Source organism: Mus caroli, unplaced genomic scaffold (genome assembly GCF_978045245.1).
Source record: "Mus caroli unplaced genomic scaffold, Mus_caroli_1 scaffold_16, whole genome shotgun sequence".
NCBI classification, from domain to species: Eukaryota; Metazoa; Chordata; class Mammalia; order Rodentia; family Muridae; genus Mus; species Mus caroli.
Window position 1 is genome coordinate 5244759 of NW_028227271.1, and position 23623 is coordinate 5268381.

At 56.0% G+C, this 23623-nt stretch overlaps 1 protein-coding gene across 7 annotated transcripts in view; it reads left to right on the forward strand.

Annotated features, from left to right (window-relative positions):
- Kmt2d (lysine methyltransferase 2D) overlaps positions 1 to 23623 on the forward strand; it is a 38693-nt gene that overhangs the window by 4923 nt on the left and 10147 nt on the right. For 2 of the 7 annotated variants that reach the window (XM_085831510.1, XM_085831515.1), the window contains exons 4-40: positions 27 to 250; positions 348 to 457; positions 583 to 745; positions 982 to 1147; positions 1227 to 1341; positions 1469 to 1626; positions 1807 to 1952; positions 2087 to 3520; positions 3613 to 4721; positions 5167 to 5283; positions 5583 to 5693; positions 6788 to 6892; positions 8083 to 8264; positions 9003 to 9167; positions 9255 to 9364; positions 9456 to 9503; positions 10062 to 10283; positions 10500 to 10619; positions 10707 to 10811; positions 11032 to 11166; positions 11249 to 11395; positions 11559 to 11624; positions 11802 to 11912; positions 12073 to 12210; positions 12313 to 12397; positions 12605 to 12846; positions 12924 to 12997; positions 13191 to 13241; positions 13326 to 15140; positions 15241 to 15423; positions 15499 to 15635; positions 15965 to 17907; positions 19682 to 19805; positions 19941 to 20025; positions 20122 to 20188; positions 20288 to 20520; positions 20617 to 23589. In XM_085831510.1, the coding sequence (XP_085687636.1) occupies positions 27 to 250; positions 348 to 457; positions 583 to 745; positions 982 to 1147; positions 1227 to 1341; positions 1469 to 1626; positions 1807 to 1952; positions 2087 to 3520; positions 3613 to 4721; positions 5167 to 5283; positions 5583 to 5693; positions 6788 to 6892; positions 8083 to 8264; positions 9003 to 9167; positions 9255 to 9364; positions 9456 to 9503; positions 10062 to 10283; positions 10500 to 10619; positions 10707 to 10811; positions 11032 to 11166; positions 11249 to 11395; positions 11559 to 11624; positions 11802 to 11912; positions 12073 to 12210; positions 12313 to 12397; positions 12605 to 12846; positions 12924 to 12997; positions 13191 to 13241; positions 13326 to 15140; positions 15241 to 15423; positions 15499 to 15635; positions 15965 to 17907; positions 19682 to 19805; positions 19941 to 20025; positions 20122 to 20188; positions 20288 to 20520; positions 20617 to 23589 (13519 nt within the window). The remainder of the gene's footprint in view (positions 1 to 26; positions 251 to 347; positions 458 to 582; positions 746 to 981; positions 1148 to 1226; positions 1342 to 1468; positions 1627 to 1806; positions 1953 to 2086; positions 3521 to 3612; positions 4722 to 5166; positions 5284 to 5582; positions 5694 to 6787; positions 6893 to 8082; positions 8265 to 9002; positions 9168 to 9254; positions 9365 to 9455; positions 9504 to 10061; positions 10284 to 10499; positions 10620 to 10706; positions 10812 to 11031; positions 11167 to 11248; positions 11396 to 11558; positions 11625 to 11801; positions 11913 to 12072; positions 12211 to 12312; positions 12398 to 12604; positions 12847 to 12923; positions 12998 to 13190; positions 13242 to 13325; positions 15141 to 15240; positions 15424 to 15498; positions 15636 to 15964; positions 17908 to 19681; positions 19806 to 19940; positions 20026 to 20121; positions 20189 to 20287; positions 20521 to 20616; positions 23590 to 23623) is intronic. The other 5 variants (XM_085831514.1, XM_085831512.1, XM_085831513.1 and 2 more) reach the window with 5 other exon arrangements.

Sequence of the window (23623 nt, forward strand, 5' to 3'; positions counted from 1 at the left end):
TGGTGCTGATGTCTGTGTGTCCACAGTAGGGGCCCAGCACGGCGTTGTGCTCTCTGTAACTGCGGGGAGCCCAGTCTGCATGGGCAAAGGGAGCTGCAGCGCTTTGAATTGCCATCTGACTGGCCCGGGTTTCCAGTGGTATCCTCTGGGGGAAACTCAGGTCCCTGTGAGGCAGTGCTGCCCAAGGAGAACGCATCACAAATTGGTTTCCCTGAGGGTCTTACGCCTGCCCACCTAGGAGAGCCTGGAGGTGAGCTGGTTTGGAAGCGGGGTAGAGGCTGGGCCATCCTGAGCTACCGGTCACAGTGTTAACCTGTTCCTCTGTTTACCTCATCCCACCTATCAAGGGCACTGCTGGGCACATCATTGGTGTGCAGCGTGGTCAGCAGGCGTATGGGGGCAGGAGGGCCCAGAACTGTGTGGTGTGGACAAGGCCATCTTCTCAGGGATCTCACAGGTAGGGTTAAGATGAGATGACTGCGTAGGTGAGGGGAGTCAGGGAGGAGTGGGCAGGCCTGGGGAAGGTCTAGTGGCTAACCTTGTCCAAGCCGGCCGGCTCTGAGGCTCTGCCCATCCTTGCAGCGCTGCTCCCACTGCGCCAGGTTCGGTGCCTCCGTTCCTTGCCGCTCACCCGGATGTTCCCGGCTTTACCACTTTCCCTGTGCAACTGCCAGTGGCTCCTTCTTATCCATGAAAACCCTGCAGCTGCTCTGCCCAGAGCACAGTGATGGAGCTGCACATTTGGGTGAGAAGAGCAAATGAGGGGCCAAGCATGCCTTTGGTTTTGGTACTCCAAAAAGCATTATTCAGTCTAAAATTGTAGTCATTCTGTCCCAGTAATATAGATGCGAACTTTGTGAGTACAGGGGCCCTGCCTGTATGTGCCTGTGTGCAGATACTCTGGTTTCTACAGAATAGTATCCATGCTGGCTCTGCATCACTCAGTAGCTCACCTACACCTTTCTTCCCTTTCTCCGGCAGAGGAGGCTCGCTGTGCAGTGTGTGAGGGGCCAGGGCAGCTGTGTGACTTGCTCTTCTGTACCAGCTGTGGGCATCACTATCATGGAGCCTGTCTGGACACTGCTCTGACTGCCCGCAAGCGTGCCGGTTGGCAGTGCCCTGAATGCAAAGTGTGCCAATCGTGCAGGTAAGAGTGTAGCCATATGCCAAGTGTGGACAGAAAATGAGGCCAGGGAGGATCCCACAATGTGTCCTGTGCCCTCTAGGAAACCTGGGAATGATTCTAAAATGTTGGTGTGTGAGACATGTGACAAAGGGTATCATACCTTCTGTTTAAAACCGCCTATGGAGGACCTGCCTGCTCACTCGTGGAAATGTAAGGTGAGTATCTTTAGATGCCACTGCCTTTAGCATCTCTACAGTTGTCTTGAGTTTAATGGGTCACATGCATGCCTCTGTCTCCAGGTGAGGTTTGACTAGAGTCTGTCTTGCTTTCTCGATTCCCTAGACATGCCGGCTATGTCGGGCCTGTGGGGCCGGCTCAGCAGAACTGAATCCCAACTCTGAGTGGTTTGAGAACTATTCACTCTGTCACCGATGTCATAAAGCCCAGGGAAGCCAGCCTGTCACTTCTGTTGCCGAGCAGCACCCAGCTGTCTGTAGCAGGTAAGTGGTGTCAACTGAGATTGGGACGGGGCATTGGGAGCGGTGAGCCTGGAGGGGCCATGTTAAACAGGCAGCCAGTCAGCAGTGCAGTCCACCTCATTGATGCCTCGTCCCAGGAGGCTCTCTAGGAGTTGTTAGCTGGAGAGAGCCACAGTGCCTGCTCCCCTGTGCCCTCTGCAGATTGTCCCCCCCAGAGCCTGGTGAGATCCTCATTGATGCACCTGATGCTCTGTACGTTGGATGCCAAGGGCAGCCAAAGGGTGGGCATGTGACCTCTATGCAACCCAAGGAACTGGTGCCCCTGCAATGTGAAGCCAAACCACTAGGTGAGTAGGACTTGAAGGTCCCTGAAATTAATCCTTGGTTCTGTGGCAAGAGTCAGTTTTTGCTTTGCCTCAGACCCTGCACATTCTGTAGTTACATCTGAACTAGGTAGGGAGATGATATATTGTGTCTGCAGGGAGAGCAGGGACCCAACTTGAAGCCCAGTTGGAGGCTCCCCTGCATGAGGAGATGCCACTGCTGCCCCCGCCTGAGGAGTCGCCCCTGTCTCCACCACCTGAAGAATCACCCACATCTCCACCACCTGAGGCCTCTCGCCTGTCCCCACCAACTGAGGAGTCGCCCCTTTCTCCACCACCTGAGTCGTCACCTTTTTCTCCACTGGAGGGCTGCCCTCCATCTCCTGCACTAGACACACCCCTGTCTCCACCGCCTGAAGCCTCACCCCTATCTCCACCATTTGAGGAGTCTCCTCTGTCCCCTCCACCAGAGGAACTGCCCTCTTCTCCACCACCTGAAGCATCTCGCCTATCCCCTCCACCCGAAGAGTCACCCATGTCCCCTCCACCCGAAGAGTCACCCATGTCCCCTCCACCTGAGGCATCTCGTCTTTTCCCACCATTTGAAGAGTCTCCCCTATCTCCTCCACCTGAGGACTCTCCTCTGTCCCCACCTCCAGAGGCATCACGGCTGTCCCCACCCCCTGAGGACTCCCCTATGTCTCCCCCACCTGAAGACTCACCTATGTCCCCCCCACCTGAGGTGTCCTGCTTCTTGCCCCTGCCTGTCCTGTCACATCTGTCACCTCTGCCTGAGGTATCACGGCTGTCCCCACCACCCGAGGAATCTCCCCTGTCCCCACCACCCGAGGACTCTCCTGCCTCACCTCCACCTGAAGCCTCCCGACTGTCCCCACCACCCGAGGATTCTCCTGCCTCACCTCCACCTGAAGCCTCCCGACTGTCCCGTCCCCGGGAAGACTCACCTGCTTCACCACCACCAGAGGACTCACTCATGTCCTTGCCGATGGAGGAGTCACCGCTGTCGCCACTGCCTGAGGAGCTGAGACTCTGCCCTCAGCCCGAGGAACCATACCTGTCTCCTCAGCCTGAGGAGCCCCGACTCTGTCCCCAGCCTGAGGAGCTGCCACTGTCCCCACAGTCTGAGGAGCCATGCCTGTCCCCTGTGCTTGCAGAACCAGGCCCGTCTTCTCAGCCTGAGGAGCTACGCTTGTCCCCTGTGCCTCAGGAGCCACACCTGTCCCCTCAGCCTGAGGAGCCACACCTGTCCCCTCAGCCTAAGCAGTTGCACCTGTCTCCCCAATCTGAGGAGCCCTGCCTGTCCCCCATGCCTGAGGAGCCATGCTTGTCCCCACAGCCTGAGGAACTAAATGGACCTCCTCAGCCTGCAGAGCCTCCTGAGGAACCAAGCCAGAGCTCTGCACCTAAGGAGCTGTCCTTGTTTTCCCCAAGTGGGGAGCCACCTTTATCCCCCATGCTTGGAGAGCCAGCCCTGTCTGAGCCTGGGGAACCACCTCTATCCCCACTTCCTGAGGAGCTGCCCTTGTCCCTGTCGGGGGAGCCAGTCTTGTCACCTCAGCTGATGCCACCAGGTAAGGCGGTATTAGTGTCCCGTTCCTCTGGGGGCAGTCTTAACACGTTATGGCACATCTAATCTCATAGCCTCTTTTTCTCTCCTCCCCAGATCCTCTTCCTCCTCCACTCTCACCCATTATCCCAGCTGCAGCCCCTCCAGCCTTGTCTCCTTTGGGGGAGTTAGAGTACCCCTTTGGTGCCAAAGGGGACAGTGACCCTGAGTCACCGTTGGCTGCCCCCATCCTCGAGACACCTATCAGCCCTCCACCGGAAGCCAACTGCACTGACCCTGAGCCTGTGCCCCCGATGATCCTCCCCCCATCTCCAGGCTCCCCCCTGGCACCCGCCTCTCCGATCCTCATGGAGCGCCTCCCTCCGCCCTGCTCTCCGGTCCTTCCGCACTCCTTGCCTCCTCCGACCCCCCCTCCTTCCCACTGCTCACCTCCTGCTCTGCCGCTCTCTGTTCCCTCTCCGCTGAGTCCTGTGCAGAAGGCAGTGGATGTCTCAGATGAAGCTGAGCTGCACGAGATGGAGACTGATAAAGGCCCAGAACCTGAGTGCCCAGCCTTGGAACCCAGGGCCACCAGTCCCCTGCCGTCCCCTCTGGGGGACCTTTCTTGCCCCGCCCCCAGCCCTGCCCCGGCCCTGGATGACTTCTCTGGCTTGGGAGAAGACACAGCCCCTCTAGATGGGACTGATGCCGATCCATCTCAGTCACGGACTGGACAGATGTCTGGCAGCTTGGCTGGTGAACTTAAAGGTTCTCCTGTGCTCCTGGACCCCGAGGAGCTGACCCCTGTGACCCCTATGGAGGTCTATGGCCCAGAATGCAAGCAGGCAGGGCAAGGCTCACCCTGTGAAGAGCAGGAGGAGCCTGGTGCACCAATGGCCCCCATGCCGCCCACTCTCATCAAATCTGACATCGTCAATGAGATCTCTAACCTGAGCCAGGGCGATGCCAGTGCCAGTTTTCCTGGTTCAGAGCCTCTGCTGGGCTCCCCTGACCCCGAGGGGGGCGGCTCCTTGTCCATGGAGCTGGGAGTATCCACGGATGTTAGTCCTGCCCGAGATGAGGGCTCCCTACGCCTCTGCACTGACTCTCTGCCAGAGACGGACGACTCCCTGCTGTGTGACACTGGGACAGCAACCAGTGGAGGCAAAGCCGAGGGGGACAAAGGGCGGCGGCGCAGCTCCCCTGCCCGGTCCCGAATCAAACAGGTAAGAGCCTCTGGATGCACCCAAGCTCATGCTGCCATGCGTGAGTCACAGCCCAGCGCTGGCTCTGCACTTGACTTCCTGCAGCCTGGACTGCATAGAACCTTTAGCTGCCTAGCTGACTGCTATGCATAGAGGAGGTAAATGGTTCACCCAGGTTCATGGCCTCATGAACCAACTGGGACCAAAAACGTGGTACTCGGAAGGAAGGCATTGCTCGGTTTTGCTCTTCTCCCATGGTGGCTGTTCTTAGAGGCGAGGTTGGTTTGGTCATTACTCACTTAGTATTTGTCGATACTTGGAAACTTGACTTCTTTTCTGTCCTCTGAGTGGGACACCTGGGTCATTTTTAAAAAGCTGTTAGACACTTCATTTGTCATCTTTCCCTCCAAGCCTGTGGGCCTAGCACACGCAGTCCTCCCTGTAATAGGTCCCTTCCATCACTTAGGGTCGGAGCAGCAGTTTCCCAGGACGACGCCGGCCTCGTGGAGGAGCAGCACATGGAGGCCGAGGAAGAGGACGGGCCCGACTGAAGTCGACCACTTCTTCCGTTGAGACACTGGTAGTAAGGACAGGCTCCGCACCCCCAAGTCTCACCCCTTAAGCATGCCTCACACGCTCCTTAAGAGTTAAGCACGCTTAGAATCCTGTCAGTCCGATGTTTGCTAGCAAGGGTCTGACTACTTGGCTCTGAGGATTCTTGAAACCTCTGCCGTTGGGTCCCAGTAGGGGAATCTGAGTGGTCTGCCTCTTAGGCCTTAGCTTAGCCAGGCATGCACACCTCTCCTCTGTGTATGGGAAAGAGGGCGGCTTAGCTGAGGCAGACTTTCCTTCCTCACTCTCTATAACTTTCTGCTTATTAAGGTGGCTGATATTGATAGTTCTCCTAGCAAGGAGGAGGAGGAGGAAGACGATGACACCATGCAAAATACCGTGGTTCTGTTCTCTAACACAGACAAATTTGTTCTAATGCAGGTACTGTATGGAGTTAGGACGGCCCAGCTTTAGCAGTGAGAGAGGCATACTGAGTGCACTCTTGCTTCCTCCTACCCCTGCCCCGTGTGTGCACGTGTGCATGTGTGTGTGCACACGTGCATGGTATGTGCGTGTGTGTGCATGCATGTGTGTGTGTGTGTGCATGCATGTGTGTGTGTGTGTGCGCGTGCGTGCGTGCGTGTGTGCGCGCGTGTGTGCGTGTGTGTATGTGCGCATGTGTGTGCATGCATGTGTGTGTGCGCGCGAGTGCATGCGCGTGTGTGTGTGTGTGTGCTTGCTCATGAGCTTACTTGGCTAAGAAGGTGGATGGGGACAGTCAGGGCCCCAGTTTGCTTGTTGCGATGGCTGCTGATGAGGTGGTCCAGGTGGCTTGCTAATGCTGCATGGTGAAAAGGGCAGAAATGGAGTCCGGGGAGCCTGTATAGCCAGTACAGTCACCCCCAGGTAATCTTGAGCCTACTTTTCTTTTTTAGACAAGTCTCTACCCTAGCTGGTCTTCCTATACCTGCTTAAACTGATGCTAGACTGTATATCTAGTTACTAGATTAGAGTAGAGTAGGAAGTTTTCCTAGGGAGGCGCAGCTTCTCTGTTTTGGGAGGGAAATACAGGGGGATCCCTGGTGACATAGTGACTGTCTTAATGCTGTGGGATGGGCTTCTAATTGACTCCCTGGTCTTTGCCTGGGACCAGGGACAACAGATATGTTTGCAGGGCTAGGTAGATGGCTTTGGAGAAATGCTTGCTCTGCAAGCAAGAGGACCTGAGTTTAAATCCCTGGGATCTATTTAAAAGCTGGCTATGGCCTTACACGCCTGTACCAGTGTTAGGAGAGGAGACAGGTTGGTCCCAGGAGCTTGTTGGCCAACCAGCTTAGTTGGAATTGTGAACTTTGGGTTCAGTGAGAGACTGTCTCAAAAAAGGGGGTAGAATATAATAGAGGAAGACCTTTGACTCCCTCCATATACTGTTCTCATCCCCCACCCCAAGACAGACAGACATAGGGATAGGGAGACAGACAGAAGACAGAGAGGCAGAGGCATGCTTGCACATTGGGGTCTTTGTTCCTCTGCAGGACATGTGTGTGGTGTGCGGCAGCTTTGGCCGGGGCGCTGAGGGCCACCTCTTGGCCTGTTCACAGTGTTCTCAGTGCTATCACCCGTACTGTGTCAACAGCAAGGTGAGCTCAGCGCCGGGAGTGTGTGGGCAGTGGGTAGAGTCAGTTCTCCACTACCCTATTCCCGCACACTATTGATTTTTTATTTTACTACATCTGTCTGGTGGGCGAAGGGGAACATGTATGTCAGGGTGTAATTGTTGAGGTCAGAGGACAGCTTGTAGAATTCACCATGCGGATTCTAGGGATCACACTCAGGTCATCAGGCTCAGTGGCAGGGTCCTTCGTCTGCTGAGCCACCTCACAGCCTCACACTGGATTTCTTTCTTTTTTTTTCTTTTGGTTTTCTCTGTATAGCCCTGGCTGTCCTGGAACTCACTCTGTAAACCAGGCTGGCCTCGAACTCAGAAATTCTCCTGCCTCTGCCTCCCGAGTGCTGGGATTAAAGGCGTGCGCCACCACACCCGGCTAACACTTGATTTCTTAAAGTAGCTCTTGGAAGTTATTGATCAGTTGTCAGTCCTGTCAAATTCAGAGAAAGGTGCTTTGGAATTTATAGCAGACATTGTAGTTTCTTTCCATAGGCCAATCCTTGTCAGTGTAATTCAGTCCGTTGTGTAAATGCAGACTGTAGAAAACACTTACTAGTAGAAAACATGCTCTGTGGTCAGGAGGTATGGCACCTTTAATCCAGGCAGAGGCAGGCGGATCTTTGTGAGTTTGAGGTCAGCCTGGTCTACACAGTGAGCTCCCAGTCAGCCAGAGCTCCACAGTGAGACCCTGTCTCAAACAAACCAAACCAAACAGATAACAGAACCAAACCATGGTATGGTCTGGAACCAGAGCAGAGAATGGACACTGGAGCTCCACATGTACAAATAGATAGCATTGTCTTTAACTTAAGGTCCTTTGGGTTTTTCTAAAAACTACCAATTTATTAGTTAGTGCACTAGTAACATTTATTAGCTTGTTTTAGTAACAGGTTCTAAAGGTGAAGAAAATTGAGGGAAATGACCCTTGTTCTGTCGTTAGTTTGGTGCTTGCGTAATGACAGATGTGGTGTTCACTCAGTGGGGGCTGTGGTTGGAGATTTCTGTTCAGCCCAACTCCTAGAAGCCTCTGGAGAGGCGCTCTTTGGTGTCAAGAGTGCTCTGTGCAAACCCCTCTGGCTGCTCAGAGGTCTGCCTTCAGCTGTGTAAGCTCTTCGCATCCCTCCCCAACACAGAGCTGAGGCATCTCCTTTTCTCCACCAGATCACCAAGGTGATGCTGCTGAAGGGCTGGCGTTGTGTGGAGTGTATCGTGTGTGAGGTGTGCGGCCAGGCCTCCGATCCTTCGCGCCTGCTGCTCTGTGATGACTGTGACATTAGCTACCATACATACTGCCTGGATCCCCCACTGCTCACTGTGCCCAAGGGTGGCTGGAAGTGCAAGTGGTAAGGAGAAGCAGCCTGGGCTCCGATGGGAGATGGTGAATGACCTCAGATACAGTTAGCAGTAAAAGAGACCAGCCCGCTGGGCTGCTGCTCAGTGGGGTCGCCCGCCTCTGGGATCCTAGGTTGGGTGCTGTCTTAGTCAGGGTTTCTATTCCTGCACAAACATCATGATCAAGAAGCAAGTTGGGGAGGAAAGGGTTTATTCAGCTTACACTTCCATGCTGCTGTTCATCACCAAAGGAAGTCAGGACTGGAACTCAAGCAGGTCAGGAAGCAGGAGCTGATGCAGAGGCCATGGAGGGATATTCTTTACTGGCTTGCTTCCCCTGGCTTGCTCAGCCTGCTCTCTTTTTTTTTTTTTTTTTTTTTTTTTTTGGTTTTTCAAGACAGGGTTTCTCTGTATAGCTCTGGCTGTCCTGGAACTCACTTTGTAGACCAGGCTGGCCTCGAACTCAGAAATCCGCCTGCCTCTGCCTCCCGAGTGCTGGGATTAAAGGCGTGCGCCACCACGCCCGGCTTCAGCCTGCTCTCTTATAGAACCCAAGACTACCAGCCCAGAGATGGCACCACCCACAAGGGGCCTTTCCCCCTTGATCACTAATTGAGAAAATGCCTTACAGTTGGATCTCATGGAGGCATTTCCTCAACTGAAGCTCCTTTCTCTGTGATAACTCAGCTGTGTCAAGTTGACACCAAACCAGCCAGTGCAGGGGCTGAAGGTCTTTGTGCTTCTACTAGGTGCGTGTCGTGCATGCAGTGTGGGGCCGCCTCCCCTGGCTTCCACTGCGAATGGCAGAATAGTTACACACATTGCGGGCCATGTGCCAGCCTGGTGACCTGTCCTGTCTGCCATGCTCCCTATGTGGAGGAAGACCTGCTAATCCAGTGTCGCCACTGTGAACGGTGAGGTCATCCCTTCTCCTTAGGTCGACTCCGGGTGCTGCTGTCAGCTGTCTTTGCCTGTGCTCAGCCTCGTCTTCCTCTCCCCAGGTGGATGCATGCCGGCTGCGAGAGCCTCTTCACAGAGGATGAGGTGGAGCAGGCTGCCGATGAGGGCTTTGACTGTGTTTCCTGCCAGCCCTATGTGGTGAAGCCTGTGGGTGAGTATCAGGTTGGAGGAGGCCGATGGTGTTGAGTGTCTTGCTTTGGAGAGTGTCCTAAGCTCCCTTTGGTTTGCCCTCCTTCCCACAGTACCCGTTGCCCCACCAGAGCTGGTACCTGTGAAGGTAAAAGAGCCAGGTAAGCCACAGACATTTTGAATACCCAAACCAGCTAAGACTGTAGACCATCTTCTCTGCTCCAACCTCTATAAACTTTAAAGACTCCGGTCTAGTCAGTGGCAAAGTTATGATTAGAACCAAGATTTTCCTATTCCCAGACATGGTTCATTGCACCAGGCAAATCAGCTTCTTAACACAAGAACCTCATTCAAGAGAGCACGGCTTTCTTCTCACAGAAGGGACACGGCCATCTTTCCTGCCACAGTGTGGGCACCACTCTTAGCAAGAATGCTGGCCTTCAGCAAGTAGAGTTCTTCCTGTCTCTTGGCAGCTAGAGAGTCCGTTAGGTGAACCTGTGGTTAACAGGTTCTGGACATAGCAGTCTTCTGCAACAGCACTCACCTCAGAATCCCTCCGTCACTGGTAGAGCTTCAGTGGCCTGCTGTCTCAGCTCTTAGGAACCGACAGGACTTGTCTGTCACTGCTGTGTCTCAATTGGGAACATGGGTTGACATGTGGAGTTTCGGTTTCCCTGGGGCCTCTGTCCAGGGATCATATGTTCTTCCCTGTTGTCCAGAGCCCCAGTTCTTTCGCTTCGAGGGTGTGTGGCTGACAGAAACTGGCATGGCGGTGCTGCGTAACCTGACCATGTCACCACTGCACAAGCGGCGCCAGCGGCGAGGACGGCTAGGCCTCCCAGGCGAGGCAGGGCTGGAGGGTTCTGAGCCCTCAGATGCCCTTGGCCCTGATGACAAGAAGGATGGGGACCTGGACACTGACGATCTGCTCAAGGGTGAAGGTTGGGCTGGGGATCTCAGAGAAAGGCAGATAGCGGGAGAAACAGCCCAGAAGAGTTGGGGTGCTGGGTAGGGGCTTCAGAGCCACTACTGGCCTCTGCTAGCACTTCGTCTTGCTCAAGTGGCACTGTGGCAGGTTACCGGGTTCCCTCTTGCAATGTGACGAGGAAAAAAGGGCCCATTTCTCTGATCTGCCTGTCTTCTTCTGTTACATGCAGGGGGTGTTGAGCAAATGGAATGTGAAATTAAGCTAGAAGGCCCCGCCAGCCCTGATGTAGAACTTGGCAAAGAAGAGACAGAGGAAAGCAAAAAGCGCAAGCGCAAACCCTATCGGCCAGGTGAGGCCTGCGGTGGCTTCGTGGGGGCAGTGAGGGGCAACGCACAGGCTCTGGTGGCTCCTCATTCTTGATTCTGCTTTCTCACAGGCATTGGTGGTTTCATGGTACGGCAGCGGAAGTCTCACACCCGTGTGAAAAGGGGGCCTGCTGCACAGGCAGAGGTGTCGAGTGGGGATGGACAGCCCGATGAGGGTGAGACGGGTGAGGGCTCCTGTGGGGCCTAGGAGGAAGGTGGGGCCACAGCACATGGGGCAGTGCCAGAGAGGCCAGGCTGTGAACTCACTTCGAGAAAGCTGGTGGAGAAAAGCAGTTGGAGGGGAATGAAGACATGGGTAGGAGGAGTTTTCCGGCAGAGTTGAAGCGTGCTCGGTGTCTCCAGAAAGCTTGACTCCTACGTGTCTCTGGTCTGTAGTGATGCCTGCTGACCTGCCTGCAGAGGGCTCTGTGGAACAGAGCCTTGCTGAGGGGGACGAGAAGAAGAAGCAACAGCGACGAGCGCGCAAAAAGAGCAAGCTGGAGGACATGTTTCCTGCTTACCTGCAGGCAGGTTTCTGACTCCCTGTGGTCAGGGAAGGGGCTGTGTCCACGGGCATCAAGAAATCATTCCTCTTGACTTTTCCTGCAGGAAGCCTTCTTTGGAAAGGACCTGCTGGACCTGAGTCGGAAGGCCCTGTTTGCAGTTGGGGTGGGCCGGCCAGGCTTTGGACTGGGAGCCTCAAAGCCCCGGGGCGATGGAGGTTCGGATAGGAAGGAGCTTATGACAGCCATGCACAAAGGTTAGTCTATAAAGAGGAAGTGCTCTGGGGTGTCCAGCTTACCTTCTGCCTCGTAGTTGGCAAAGATGTCTGGAGGTGGGATGGGGTGGGGGGTGGGCAGAGGGCTCCATTCTGGGTGTCGGGCGTCACCAGTCTCTGACTGGAATGGGGCTGTTGCTCACAGGAGATGATGGGCCGGATGTTGCAGATGAGGAGTCCCATGGGCCTGAGGGCGCGGCTGATGTACCAGGTGAGGACTGCTGGGGGGATTGGGTCTCATTTGGTCTTGCTTGTTATCAGTAGGCTCTGCCCCTGAGCACTGCCAGAGTTGGAGCCTGGGCACTGTTCTATGTCTCTTGTGGTTTGTGTTGGCCTGAGTGGTGTGTGCCTCCATACCACTGATGGAAGCCTTCTTCTGGTATTCTAGGGCTTGAGGATGGGGGTGTAAAGGCATCCCCAGTGCCCAGTGACCCTGAGAAGCCGGGCACCCCAGGTGAAGGAGTGCTTAGCTCTGACTTAGACAGGATTCCCACAGAAGGTGAGGCTCACACGGTGTGCTGCGTGGGAAGGAAGGGCCCATCTGTGGAGTGGACCTGTGCTGCTCTGTCGGGAGAGTCCTGCTTATTACCCTCCTTGGCCGTGGCCTGTAGACCTGTGGGGTCAGCTCAGCAGCGTGTGCTCCTCGTCATTCTCCACAGAACTACCCAAAATGGAGTCCAAGGACCTGCAGCAGCTCTTTAAGGATGTCCTGGGCTCAGAACGAGAGCAGCATTTGGGTTGTGGAACTCCTGGTCTAGAAGGTGGCCGAACACCACTGCAGAGGCCCTTTCTCCAAGGTACTTAAGGCAGGGAGGGGGTGGTTCCAAGTCTGCCATAGCTGAGCTTGCTACCTGATTAGGTCGGCAGCTTCCTTTTCTCTGATCCTGTTGCTCTTGTAGGCGGACTCGCTTTGGGCAGTCTCCCCTCCAGCAGCCCGATGGACTCCTACCCAGGCCTCTGCCAATCCCCCTTCTTGGATTCTAGGTTGGTATCTGTGCTTAACTGTCTTGGGTGGTCCTGTTGTCGTCTCCCTCCATGTGGGTGCCTGCCTTGCCTCCTTTTGACTTTGAGCCACTGAAGAGACAACTCCCTTGTCTGCCCTGCCTTCCTTAAGTGGGGTTTTCTGCTCAGTTTGTCTGGGGTAAGCCTTGAAATCCCTGCCCTATGTGACTCTCTGCCCCTGCGCCCCAGGGAGCGCGGGGGCTTCTTTAGCCCAGAACCCGGTGAGCCAGACAGCCCTTGGACAGGCTCAGGGGGCACCACACCCTCCACCCCCACCACGCCTACCACAGAGGGCGAGGGCGACGGGCTGTCCTATAACCAGCGGAGTCTGCAGCGTTGGGAAAAAGACGAGGAGCTGGGTCAGCTCTCCACTATCTCACCTGTTCTCTATGCCAACATTAACTTTCCTAATCTCAAGCAAGATTACCCAGGTATTTCTGGGCGAGGGCAAGGGAAACAGCCTGATAGGTGGCGGGGTCCCCTCTGACCTGACCTTCCTGCTCCCCAGACTGGTCTAGCCGATGTAAACAAATCATGAAGCTCTGGAGAAAGGTTCCAGCCGCTGACAAAGCCCCCTACCTGGTAAGAGCACGGGCGAGCTTCAGGCCTGGCGTGGAAGCGTTTTAGTGGCTTACCTCAGGTCCTTGTTCTCCTGTCATCCTCTGCGCAGCGGGGTGAGGAGGGACTGAGCTCTGGGGAGGCCGTTTGATAGGGAGATGGGGGCTGGGCTTGCGGTGGAGTTGCTAAGCCCTGTGTCCTGTCCTGTGTCCCTCAGCAAAAGGCCAAAGATAACCGGGCTGCTCACCGCATCAGCAAGGTGCAGAAGGTGAGTGGGCGGCCTTCCTAGGACTGGGGACGCGGGTCATGCCTTCAGTCAGCAGCCTGACTGCTCCACTTGCTCTCTCTGTAGCAGGCTGAGAGCCAGATCAGCAAGCAAGCCAAGATGGGCGACATAGCCCGTAAGACTGATCGACCGGCCCTCCATCTCCGAATTCCCTCCCAGCCAGGGGCACTGGGCAGTCCGCCCCCTGCTGCGGCCCCCACCATTTTCCTTGGCAGCCCCACCACCCCTGCTGGCTTGTCTACCTCTGCGGACGGGTTCCTGAAGCCACCAGCGGGCACAGTACCCGGCCCTGACTCACCTGGTGAGCTCTTCCTCAAGCTCCCGCCCCAGGTGCCCGCCCAAGTGCCTTCGCAGGACCCCTTTGGACTGGCCCCTGCCTACGCCCCGGAGCCCCGCTTCTCTGCGGCACCACCCACTTATCCTCCTTACCCAAGCCCCACTGGAGCCCCTGTCCATCCCCCAATGCTGGGTACCACAACTCGACCTGGGACTGGCCAGCCAGGGGAATTTCATACTACCCCACCGGGTACCCCCAGACACCAGCCTTCCACGCCTGACCCCTTCCTCAAACCTCGCTGCCCCTCACTGGACAACCTGGCTGTGCCTGAGAGCCCAGGGGTAGCAGGAGGCAAGGCTTCTGAGCCTCTGCTCTCACCCCCACCTTTTGGGGAGTCCCGGAAGTCCCTAGAAGTGAAGAAGGAAGAGCTTGGGGCATCCTCTCCTGGCTATGGTCCCCCAAACCTGGGCTGTGTTGACTCACCCTCTTCTGGCCCCCACCTGGGTGGCCTGGAGTTAAAGGCACCTGATGTCTTCAAAGCCCCCCTAACCCCTCGGGCATCTCAGGTAGAGCCCCAGAGCCCGGGTCTGGGCTTGCGGGCCCAGGAGCCACCCCCTGCCCAGGCTTTGGCCCCTTCACCTCCCAGCCATCCAGATGTCTTTCGTTCTGGCCCATACCCCGACCCCTATGCCCAGCCCCCATTGACTCCTCGGCCCCAACCACCACCTCCTGAGAGCTGCTGTGCCCCGCCTCCCCGATCACTGCCCTCTGACCCTTTCTCCAGAGTGCCCGCTAGTCCTCAGTCCCAGTCCAGTTCCCAGTCCCCACTGACCCCACGTCCTCTGTCGGCTGAGGCTTTCTGCCCATCCCCTGTAACCCCTCGCTTCCAGTCCCCTGACCCTTATTCTCGTCCACCCTCACGACCTCAGTCCCGTGATCCCTTTGCCCCATTGCATAAGCCACCCCGGCCCCAGCCCCCTGAAGTTGCCTTTAAGGCTGGGCCCCTAGCCCACACTCCACTGGGAGCTGGGGGCTTCCCAGCAGCCCTGCCCTCTGGCCCAGCAGGTGAGCTCCATGCCAAGGTCCCAAGTGGGCAGCCCACTAATTTTGCCCGTTCTCCCGGGACAGGCACATTTGTGGGCACCCCATCTCCCATGCGGTTCACTTTCCCACAGGGGGTAGGGGAGCCTTCCCTAAAACCCCCTGTCCCTCAGCCTGGTCTCCCTTCACCCCATGGGATCAACAGCCATTTTGGGCCTGGCCCCACCTTGGGCAAGCCTCAAAGCACAAACTACGCAGTAGCCACGGGGAACTTTCACCCATCAGGCAGCCCCCTGGGGCCCAACAGTGGACCCACAGGGGAGGGCTATGGGCTGTCCCCACTACGCCCCGCATCCGTTCTGCCACCTCCCACACCTGATGGATCCCTCCCCTACTTGACGCATGGAGCTTCACAAAGGGTAGGCATCACCTCTCCAGTGGAAAAGAGAGAAGACCCAGGAGCTACGATGAGCAGTAGCTCTTTGGCAACACCTGAACTCTCAAGTGCCCAGGATGCAGGCATATCTAGCCTCAGCCAGACAGAGCTGGAGAAGCAACGGCAGGTGAGTGGCTATCCGACAGCTGGTCCCACCATGCTCATACCCTCTCCACCAGCCCTGCGACGAGAGCGGATTGGACTGACTTGTCTGTTTTCCTGGACAGCGCCAGCGACTACGGGAATTGCTGATTCGACAGCAGATCCAGCGGAACACCCTGCGGCAGGAGAAGGAAACAGCTGCAGCAGCTGCAGGTGCAGTAGGGCCTCCAGGCAACTGGGGTGCTGAACCTAGCAGCCCTGCCTTTGAACAGCTGAGCCGAGGCCAGACCCCTTTCACTGGGTCTCAGGTAGGTAGATTGGCAAGGGGTGGAGGGGCCAGCGTCCTGAAGGTGGCTACACCTTCATCTGCTTCTGTCTTCTAGGATAGGAGCAGCATTGTGGGGTTACCTGCCAGCAAGCTAGGCGGTCCCATGCTGGGCCCAGGGGCCTTCTCCAGTGATGATCGGCTCTCCCGGCCACTTCCACCAGCCACACCTTCTTCCATGGACATGAACAGCAGGTGAGGTTCCAGGAGGGAGGGAGGGAGTGTGTATGTGCGTGTGCATGTGTGTGTGTGTGTGTATGAGAGAGAGAGAGAGAGAAGGGAAGGGGGAGGGAGGGAGGAGAGAGTAGAGAGAGAGAGACAGTAGAGAGAGAGAGACGTATTTTACTATCACTGTATTCTGCCTCAGGTCTTCTCCCTATCACCGATCCTTCTGTTATGACTGCTCTTCCTTTCTTCCCTCACTGTTTCGTCTGTCTGTCCATCCGTCGTTCCTCACTAGCCTAAGCCTCTATTCTTGACCTTCATGTTGATTGATTTTCATAGACTACTGCATATTTTTCCAGGCAACTTGTCGGAGGCTCCCAGGCCTTCTACCAGCGAACACCCTATCCTGGGTCCCTGCCCTTACAGCAGCAGCAGCAACAGCAGCAACAACAGCAGCAGCAGCAGCAACAACAACAACAACTGTGGCAGCAGCAGCAGCAGCAGCAGCAGGCAGCAGCAGCAGCAGCAACCTCCATGAGACTTGCCATGTCTGCTCGATTCCCTTCAACTCCTGGACCTGAACTTGGCCGCCAGGCACTAGGTTCCCCCTTGGCAGGAATCCCCACCCGACTTCCAGGCCCTGCTGAGCCAGTTCCTGGTCCCGCTGGCCCTGCTCAGTTCATCGAGTTGCGACATAATGTGCAGAAAGGACTTGGACCTGGGGTATCTCCGTTTCCTGGTCAAGGACCCCCTCAGAGGCCCCGTTTTTACCCAGTCAGCGAGGAACTCCATCGACTGGCTCCTGAAGGTCTTCGGAGCCTGGCTGTTCCAGGCCTTCCCTCACAAAAGCCTTCAGCCCTGCCAGCCCCCGAGCTGAACAACAGCCTTCATCAGACGCCCCATGCCAAGGGCCCCGCTCTAGCCTCTGGCTTGGAGCTGGTCAGCCGCCCACCGTCAAACACTGAGCTTAGTCGTCCCCCTCTGGCCTTGGAGGCTGGGAAGTTGCCTTGTGAGGACCCTGAGCTGGATGACGACTTTGATGCCCACAAGGCCCTGGAGGATGATGAAGAGCTTGCTCACTTGGGTCTGGGTGTGGATGTAGCCAAGGGTGATGATGAGCTGGGCACCCTGGAAAACCTGGAGACGAATGACCCCCACCTGGATGACCTCCTCAATGGAGATGAATTTGACCTGCTAGCATACACTGACCCTGAGCTTGATACTGGGGACAAGAAGGACATCTTCAATGAGCACCTAAGGCTGGTGGAGTCAGCAAATGAGAAGGCTGAGCGAGAAGCCCTGCTGCGGGGGGTGGAGCCAGTGTCCTTGGGCCCCGAGGAGCGGCCTCCACCTGCCCCAGATAACTCTGAGCCTCGCTTAACATCTGCGCTCCCTGAGGTGAAGCCCAAAGTGGAGGAGGGAGGGCGCCACCCTTCTCCTTGCCAGTTCACCATTAATACCCCCAAGGTGGAACCAGCCCCTCCTGCCACTCCCCTCAGCCTGGGTCTGAAGCCAGGACAGACCATGATGGGCACCCGGGACTCACGAGGAGGAGTGGGTACAGGATCGTTCCCCAGCAGTGGGCACACGGCTGAGAAGGGCCCCTTTGGGGCCACAGGAGGAACACCAGCTCACTTGCTGAACCCCAGCTCACTGACTGGCCCAGCTGCATCCTCTCTTCTGGAAAAGTTTGAGCTAGAAAGTGGGGCCCTAACCTTACCCAGTGGGCATGCAGCAGCTGGGGATGAACTGGACAAAATGGAGAGCTCATTGGTAGCTAGTGAGTTGCCCCTTCTCATTGAGGACCTACTAGAGCACGAGAAGAAGGAGCTACAGAAGAAGCAACAGCTTTCAGCACAGACTGTGCTGCCTGCCCAGCAGCAGCAGCAGCAGCAGCAGCAGCAGCAGCAGCAGCAGCAGCAGCAGCAGCAGCACGCCCTCCTTCCCACACCAGGCCCTGCCCAGGCACTGCCTTTGCCACATGAGCCTGGGCCACCACAGCAGCTTGCTCTAGGTCTTGGAAGTACCCGGCAGCCAGGCTTGGGCCAGTCGATGGTGCCCACCCAGCCACCAGCTCATGCCCTTCAGCAGCGCCTGGCCCCGTCCGTGGCTTTGGTGTCTAACCAAGGGCATATGCTAAGTGGGCAGCAAGCGGGGCAGACAGGTCTGGTACCCCAGCAGAGTTCACAGCCAGTGTTGGCACAGAAGCCCATGAGTGCCATGCCAGCGTCCATGTGCATGAAGCCCCAGCAGCTGGCGATGCAGCAGCAGCAGCTGGCGAACAGTTTCTTCCCAGACACAGGTAACTTCACATCGGTGTGTACGCGTGATGCTGCTCATCACCAGGTTGGCAGTGACTCTAGGTAAGGGAGGTGGGACACCGAGGACGTTGGCTGAACAGCAAAGCACTGTGAGCAGAAAGTCAGAGCTTTTGAGAGGGAGATGGCTGGATGCCTGAGTAGCAGAGGTTTTATATCTGGTTAAATTTGGGACTTGGAGAGAAGTACAAGGATATGCAATCCCGGTGCGTGAAAGGCTGCAGGAAAAGCTGTGGAGAGCAGGGAATGGTAGGGCAGAGAGTGGGCTCTGCTCTTGTCTCAGTGGGTTGTAGTGAGGAACGTCTCAAACTGATGGCATCAGTGAGTAGGTACTGTGTCAGATGCTGTTTGCCACTAAGTGCTCGATTTCATCTTAACAGACTCGTGAAATGGGTCTAGTTGGTTTTGGTTATAGAAGAGGAGACAGACATGAAAGTTAGTGACCTGTCTGAGGTTATACAAGTAGGAGCTGGATCTGAACTTAATGGCATTAAAACTTCATGGGAGTGAGATTAGTCCTTTACAAAGCTGAGAGTCAGTTTTGTGAGCAGGAGAGATACATAACAAAGTGGAGGTCAGGCATGATGGTGCAGGCCACAGTAATTGAGAGACAGGGGCAGAAGGATCTCTGAGAGTTCAAGGCCAGCCTACTCTACATAGTGAGTGCCAGGACAGCCAGAGCTAAATAGGGAAATCCTTTCCCACAACAATTAACTAAACAAATACAGCACCCCAAAAGTGTAAACCAGATGTAGGGCTTTGGTTTTCTTCTGCTTGCTTTATGGTTCTGTTTGTTGTTTGTGCAGGGAGGGGATAAGAGTATGATGGGAGGTGAGATAGGATCTCACGTATCCCAAGCTAACCTCAGACTCACTCTGTGTATGAGGATGATGTTAAATTTAGTATTTTCCTGTCTTGCCCATCAAGTGCTGGAATTATCAGCATATGCCACCATACCTGGTTTATTCTAGTGTGGTCTGTCTTCTGAGGCATGCTCTCACTATATTGCACAGGCTGGCTTTAAATTTAAAATCTTCTATGGTAGCCTCCATGAGCTAGAATTACAGATGTGCACCACTGTGCCCTTTTAGGTTTTTTTGGTTGTTGTTGTTTTTGTTTTGTTGTTGTTTTCCGAGACAGGGTTTCTCTGTATAGCCCTGGCTGGCCTCGAACTCAGAAATCTGCCTGCCTCTGCCTCCCAAGTGCTGGGATTAAAAGCGTGCGCCACCACTGCTCAGCAGTTTTTGTTGTTGTTGTTGTTGTTCCCTCAGTCCTAGACTAGCAGGACAGTGGGCTGCTGGGTGATGTTTTTGTGTCACAGACAGCTGCTGTCTAAGGCTTTGCCACAGTGCCTCCACCTTGGGTAATTGGGCTGTGTTGGTTGTAGACTACTACTTGTAAGAGTTCTGTCTGGCTCGGAAAGCATGCCTTTATTTTAACATGATCCTCTCTAGCACCAGGAAGGAGGTAGGCAGAATAGCAATCTTTGTCTCTGATCGAGTGAGGGAAACTGAGGCTTCAACAGTAGAGCAGTGCCGCCTGCCTGAGCAGACACCCACTGATGCCGTTTCTTACAGCGTAGAGACACGGGACGGTGTTTCAGGAGTGCTAGTGCTGCATCACCGCGTTCCTGGCTTAGCTGAGGAGACTTGCCACATTGTTGTTCTTTATGTAGAGGTCAGGGCATTGGGAAAAATAGCCATCATGCCACGGAGCCTGGACTCTCAAACCCAGCTTGTTTATCTCTTCCTTCCTCAGACCTAGACAAATTTGCTGCAGAAGACATCATTGATCCTATTGCAAAGGCCAAGATGGTAGCTTTGAAAGGCATTAAGAAAGTGATGGCTCAGGGCAGCATTGGGGTAGCACCTGGTATGAACAGGTGAGACTTGGGACTGGGGTGGGCTGACTCTCTTATGTCATTTGTTGTCCTGGTTCCCTCCCAACATGCCCATTGCTTTGTGTGTGACCTGTGCCCTCACTGACACCAGAATGCCCTGTGCTTTATAAACTGTAGGCAGCAAGTGTCCCTGCTGGCACAGAGGCTCTCCGGGGGGTCTGGCAGTGATCTTCAGAACCATGTGGCACCTGGGAGTGGCCAGGTGAGGGGAAAGTGGAACCTGTGTTCTGTCTCACTGGGCTTCCTTTCTGAGGGCCTGCCATGGAACAGTGACCTTCTAGAAATGTCTTTTCCACAGGAACGGAATCCTGGTGACCCTGCCCAGCCTCGTCCTAACCCGCCCACTTTTGCCCAGGGAGTGATCAGTGAGTATGGGCAAAAGGAGGAGGGTGCAGAGCAATGGTTAGGAATTCTGGAAGGAGGTCACTGTTTTGTGGATCTTAACATACAAGTTCTATTCCCAGATGAGGCTGACCAGCGGCAGTATGAGGAGTGGCTGTTCCACACCCAGCAGCTCCTACAGATGCAGCTGAAGGTGCTAGAGGAGCAGATTGGTGTGCACCGCAAGTCTCGGAAGGCTCTGTGTGCCAAGCAGCGCACTGCCAAAAAGGCTGGCCGCGAGTTCCCCGAAGCCGATGCCGAGAAGCTCAAGCTGGTCACTGAGCAGCAGAGCAAGATCCAGAAGCAGCTGGATCAGGTGGGGAGGGAGCAGAGCTTAGAACCGAGAGACCAGGGGAAAGGGACGGCAGGGTGGGCAGTCTCCAGGCTGACCTCTCCAACCCTCCTATGTTAGGTCCGGAAACAGCAGAAAGAGCACACAAATCTCATGGCAGAATATCGGAACAAGCAGCAGCAGCAGCAGCAACAGCAGCAGCAGCAGCAGCAACAGCAGCAGCACTCAGCTGTGCTGGCTGTCAGCCCTTCTCAGAATCCTCGGGTACTCACCAAGCTCCCTGGCCAGCTGCTCCCTGCCCATGGGTTACAGCCACCACAGGCACCTCCGGGTGGGCAAGCTGGCGGTCTTCGTCTGCCTCCAGGGGGTATGGTACTACCTGGACAGTCTGGTGGTCCATTCCTCAATACTACCTTGGCCCAACAGCAGCAACAGCAGCATTCTGGTGTGGCTGGATCCTTGACTGGCCCCTCCGGGAGCTTCTTCCCCGGCAATCTTACTCTCCGAAGTCTTGGACCTGACTCGAGGCTTTTACAGGAAAGGCAACTACAGCTGCAGCAGCAACGAATGCAGCTGGCTCAGAAACTACAGCAGCAGCAGCAGCAGCAGCAGCAACAACAACAACAGCAACAACAACAGCAACACCTCTTAGGGCAGGTGGCAATCCAACAACAACAGGGTCCCGGAGTACAGAACCAGGTTCTGGGTCCTAAGCCTCAGGGCCTTCTGCCTCCCAGCAACCACCAGGGCCTCCTGGTCCAGCAGTTGTCCCCCCAGCAGTCCCAGGGATCCCAGGGCCTGCTTGGTCCTGCCCAGGTGACGGTGCTGCAGCAGCAGCAGCAGCAACAGCACTCTGGAGCTCTGGGTCCTCAGGGCCCTCACAGACAGGTGCTTATGACTCAGTCCAGGGTGCTGAGCTCCCCTCAGCTGGCACAACAGGGTCACAGCCTTATGGGACACCGGCTGCTCACAGCCCAGCAGCAGCAGCAGCAGCAGCAGCAGCAGCAGCAGCAACAACAACAACAACAACAGCAGGGATCTATGACAGGGCTTTCCCAACTTCAGCAAGGAATGATGTCACATGGTGGACAGCCCAAAATGAGTGCTCAGGCTTTGGGTTCTTTACAGCAGCAACAGCAACAGCTACAGCAGCAACAGATGCTACAGCAGCAGCAGCAACAGCTACAGCAGCAACAGCTACAACAGCAACAACAACAGCAACAGCTACAACAGCAACAGCTGCAGCTCCAGCAGCAGCAACAACAGCAACAGCTCCAGCAACAGCAACATCTGCAGCAGCAGCAACAACAGCAGCAGCTGCAGCAACAGCAACACCTGCAGCAGCAGCAACAACAGCAGCAGCTGCACTTGCAGCAGCAGCTGCACCAGCAACAACAGCTGCAGCTTCAGCAACAGCAGATGGGCCTCTTGAACCAGAATCGAACTTTATTATCTCCGCAGCAGCAGCAGCAGCAGCAACAACAGCAACAGCAGCAGCAGCAGCAGCAACAACAGCAGCAGCAGCAGCAGCAACAACAGCAACAGCAGCAGCAGCAAGTGACACTTGGCCCTGGCCTGCCAGTCAAGCCTCTTCAACACTTTTCTAGCCCTGGAGCCCTAGGCCCAACCCTCCTCCTGACAGGCAAGGAACAAAACAATGCAGAGACAGCGCTTCCTTCAGAGGTCACTGAGGGACCTTCAACACATCAAGGAGGGCCACCAGCAGTGGGGACTACACCTGAGCCAATGTCTGTTGAGCCAGGGGAGGTGAAGCCTTCCATTTCTGGAGACTCACAGCTCCTACTTGTCCAATCCCAGGCTCAATCTCAGCCCACCTCAATGCAGCTGCAGCCACCGCTCAGGCTCCCAGGACAACCCCAGCCCCAGGTGAACTTGCTTCACACAGCAGGTGGAGGAAGCCATGGGCAGCAGCTAGGGAGTGGATCCTCCTTTGAGTCCCCATCTGTACCCCACCTGCTGGCTCAACCCTCTGTTTCCTTGGGGGAGCAGCCTGGACCTATGGCCCAGAACCTTCTGGGCTCCCAACAGCCCCTTGGGCTAGATCGACCCATTCAAAATAACACAGGGTCACAGCCTCCCAAATCAGGACCTGCTCCGCAGTCTGGGCAGGGTCCTCCTGGAGCTGGAGTCATGCCTACAGTGGGTCAACTTCGAGCACAGCTCCAAGGAGTCCTGGCCAAAAACCCACAGCTGCGGCACCTGAGCCCGCAGCAGCAGCAGCAGCTGCAGGCACTCCTCATGCAGCGGCAGCTACAGCAGAGTCAGGCAGTACGCCAGACTCCACCGTTCCAGGAGCCCGGGACCCAGCCCTCTCCCCTCCAGGGCCTCCTGGGCTGCCAACCTCAACCTGGGGGTTTTTCTGCATCTCAGACAGGACCCCTCCAGGAGCTAGGGGCAGGGTCTCGACCTCAGGGCCCACCCCGGCTCCCTGCCCCACAAGGAGCCTTATCTACAGGACCAGTGCTTGGCCCTGTCCATCCCACACCTCCACCTTCCAGTCCCCAAGAGCCAAAGAGACCTTCACAATTACCTTCCCCCAGTGCCCAGCTAAACCCAACCCATCCAGGGACTCCAAAGCCCCAGGGGCCAGCCTTGGAGCTGCCTCCTGGGAGGGTCTCACCTGCTGCTGCCCAGCTTGCAGATACTTTCTTTGGCAAGGGGCTAGGACCTTGGGACCCCTCAGACAACCTCACAGAAGCCCAAAAGCCCGAGCAGAGCAGCCTGGTACCCGGGCATCTGGAGCAGGTGAACGGACAGGTGGTACATGAGCCGTCCCAGCTCAGCATCAAGCAGGAGCCTCGGGAAGAGCCGTGTGCCCTGGGTGCACAGACAGTGAAAAGGGAGGCCAATGGCGAGCCGGCTGGGGCACCAGGCACCAGCAACCACCTTCTGCTAGCAGGCTCCCGCTCGGAGGCTGGGCATCTGCTCTTGCAGAAGCTTCTACGGGCAAAGAATGTGCAACTTGGTGCTGGGCGGGGGCCTGAGGGGCTTCGAGCTGAGATCAATGGACACATTGATAGCAAGCTGTCAGGGCTGGAGCAGAAACTACAGGGTACTTCCAGCAACAAAGAGGTGAGTACTTTGGATCGAGTGTTGTGACTGTGGA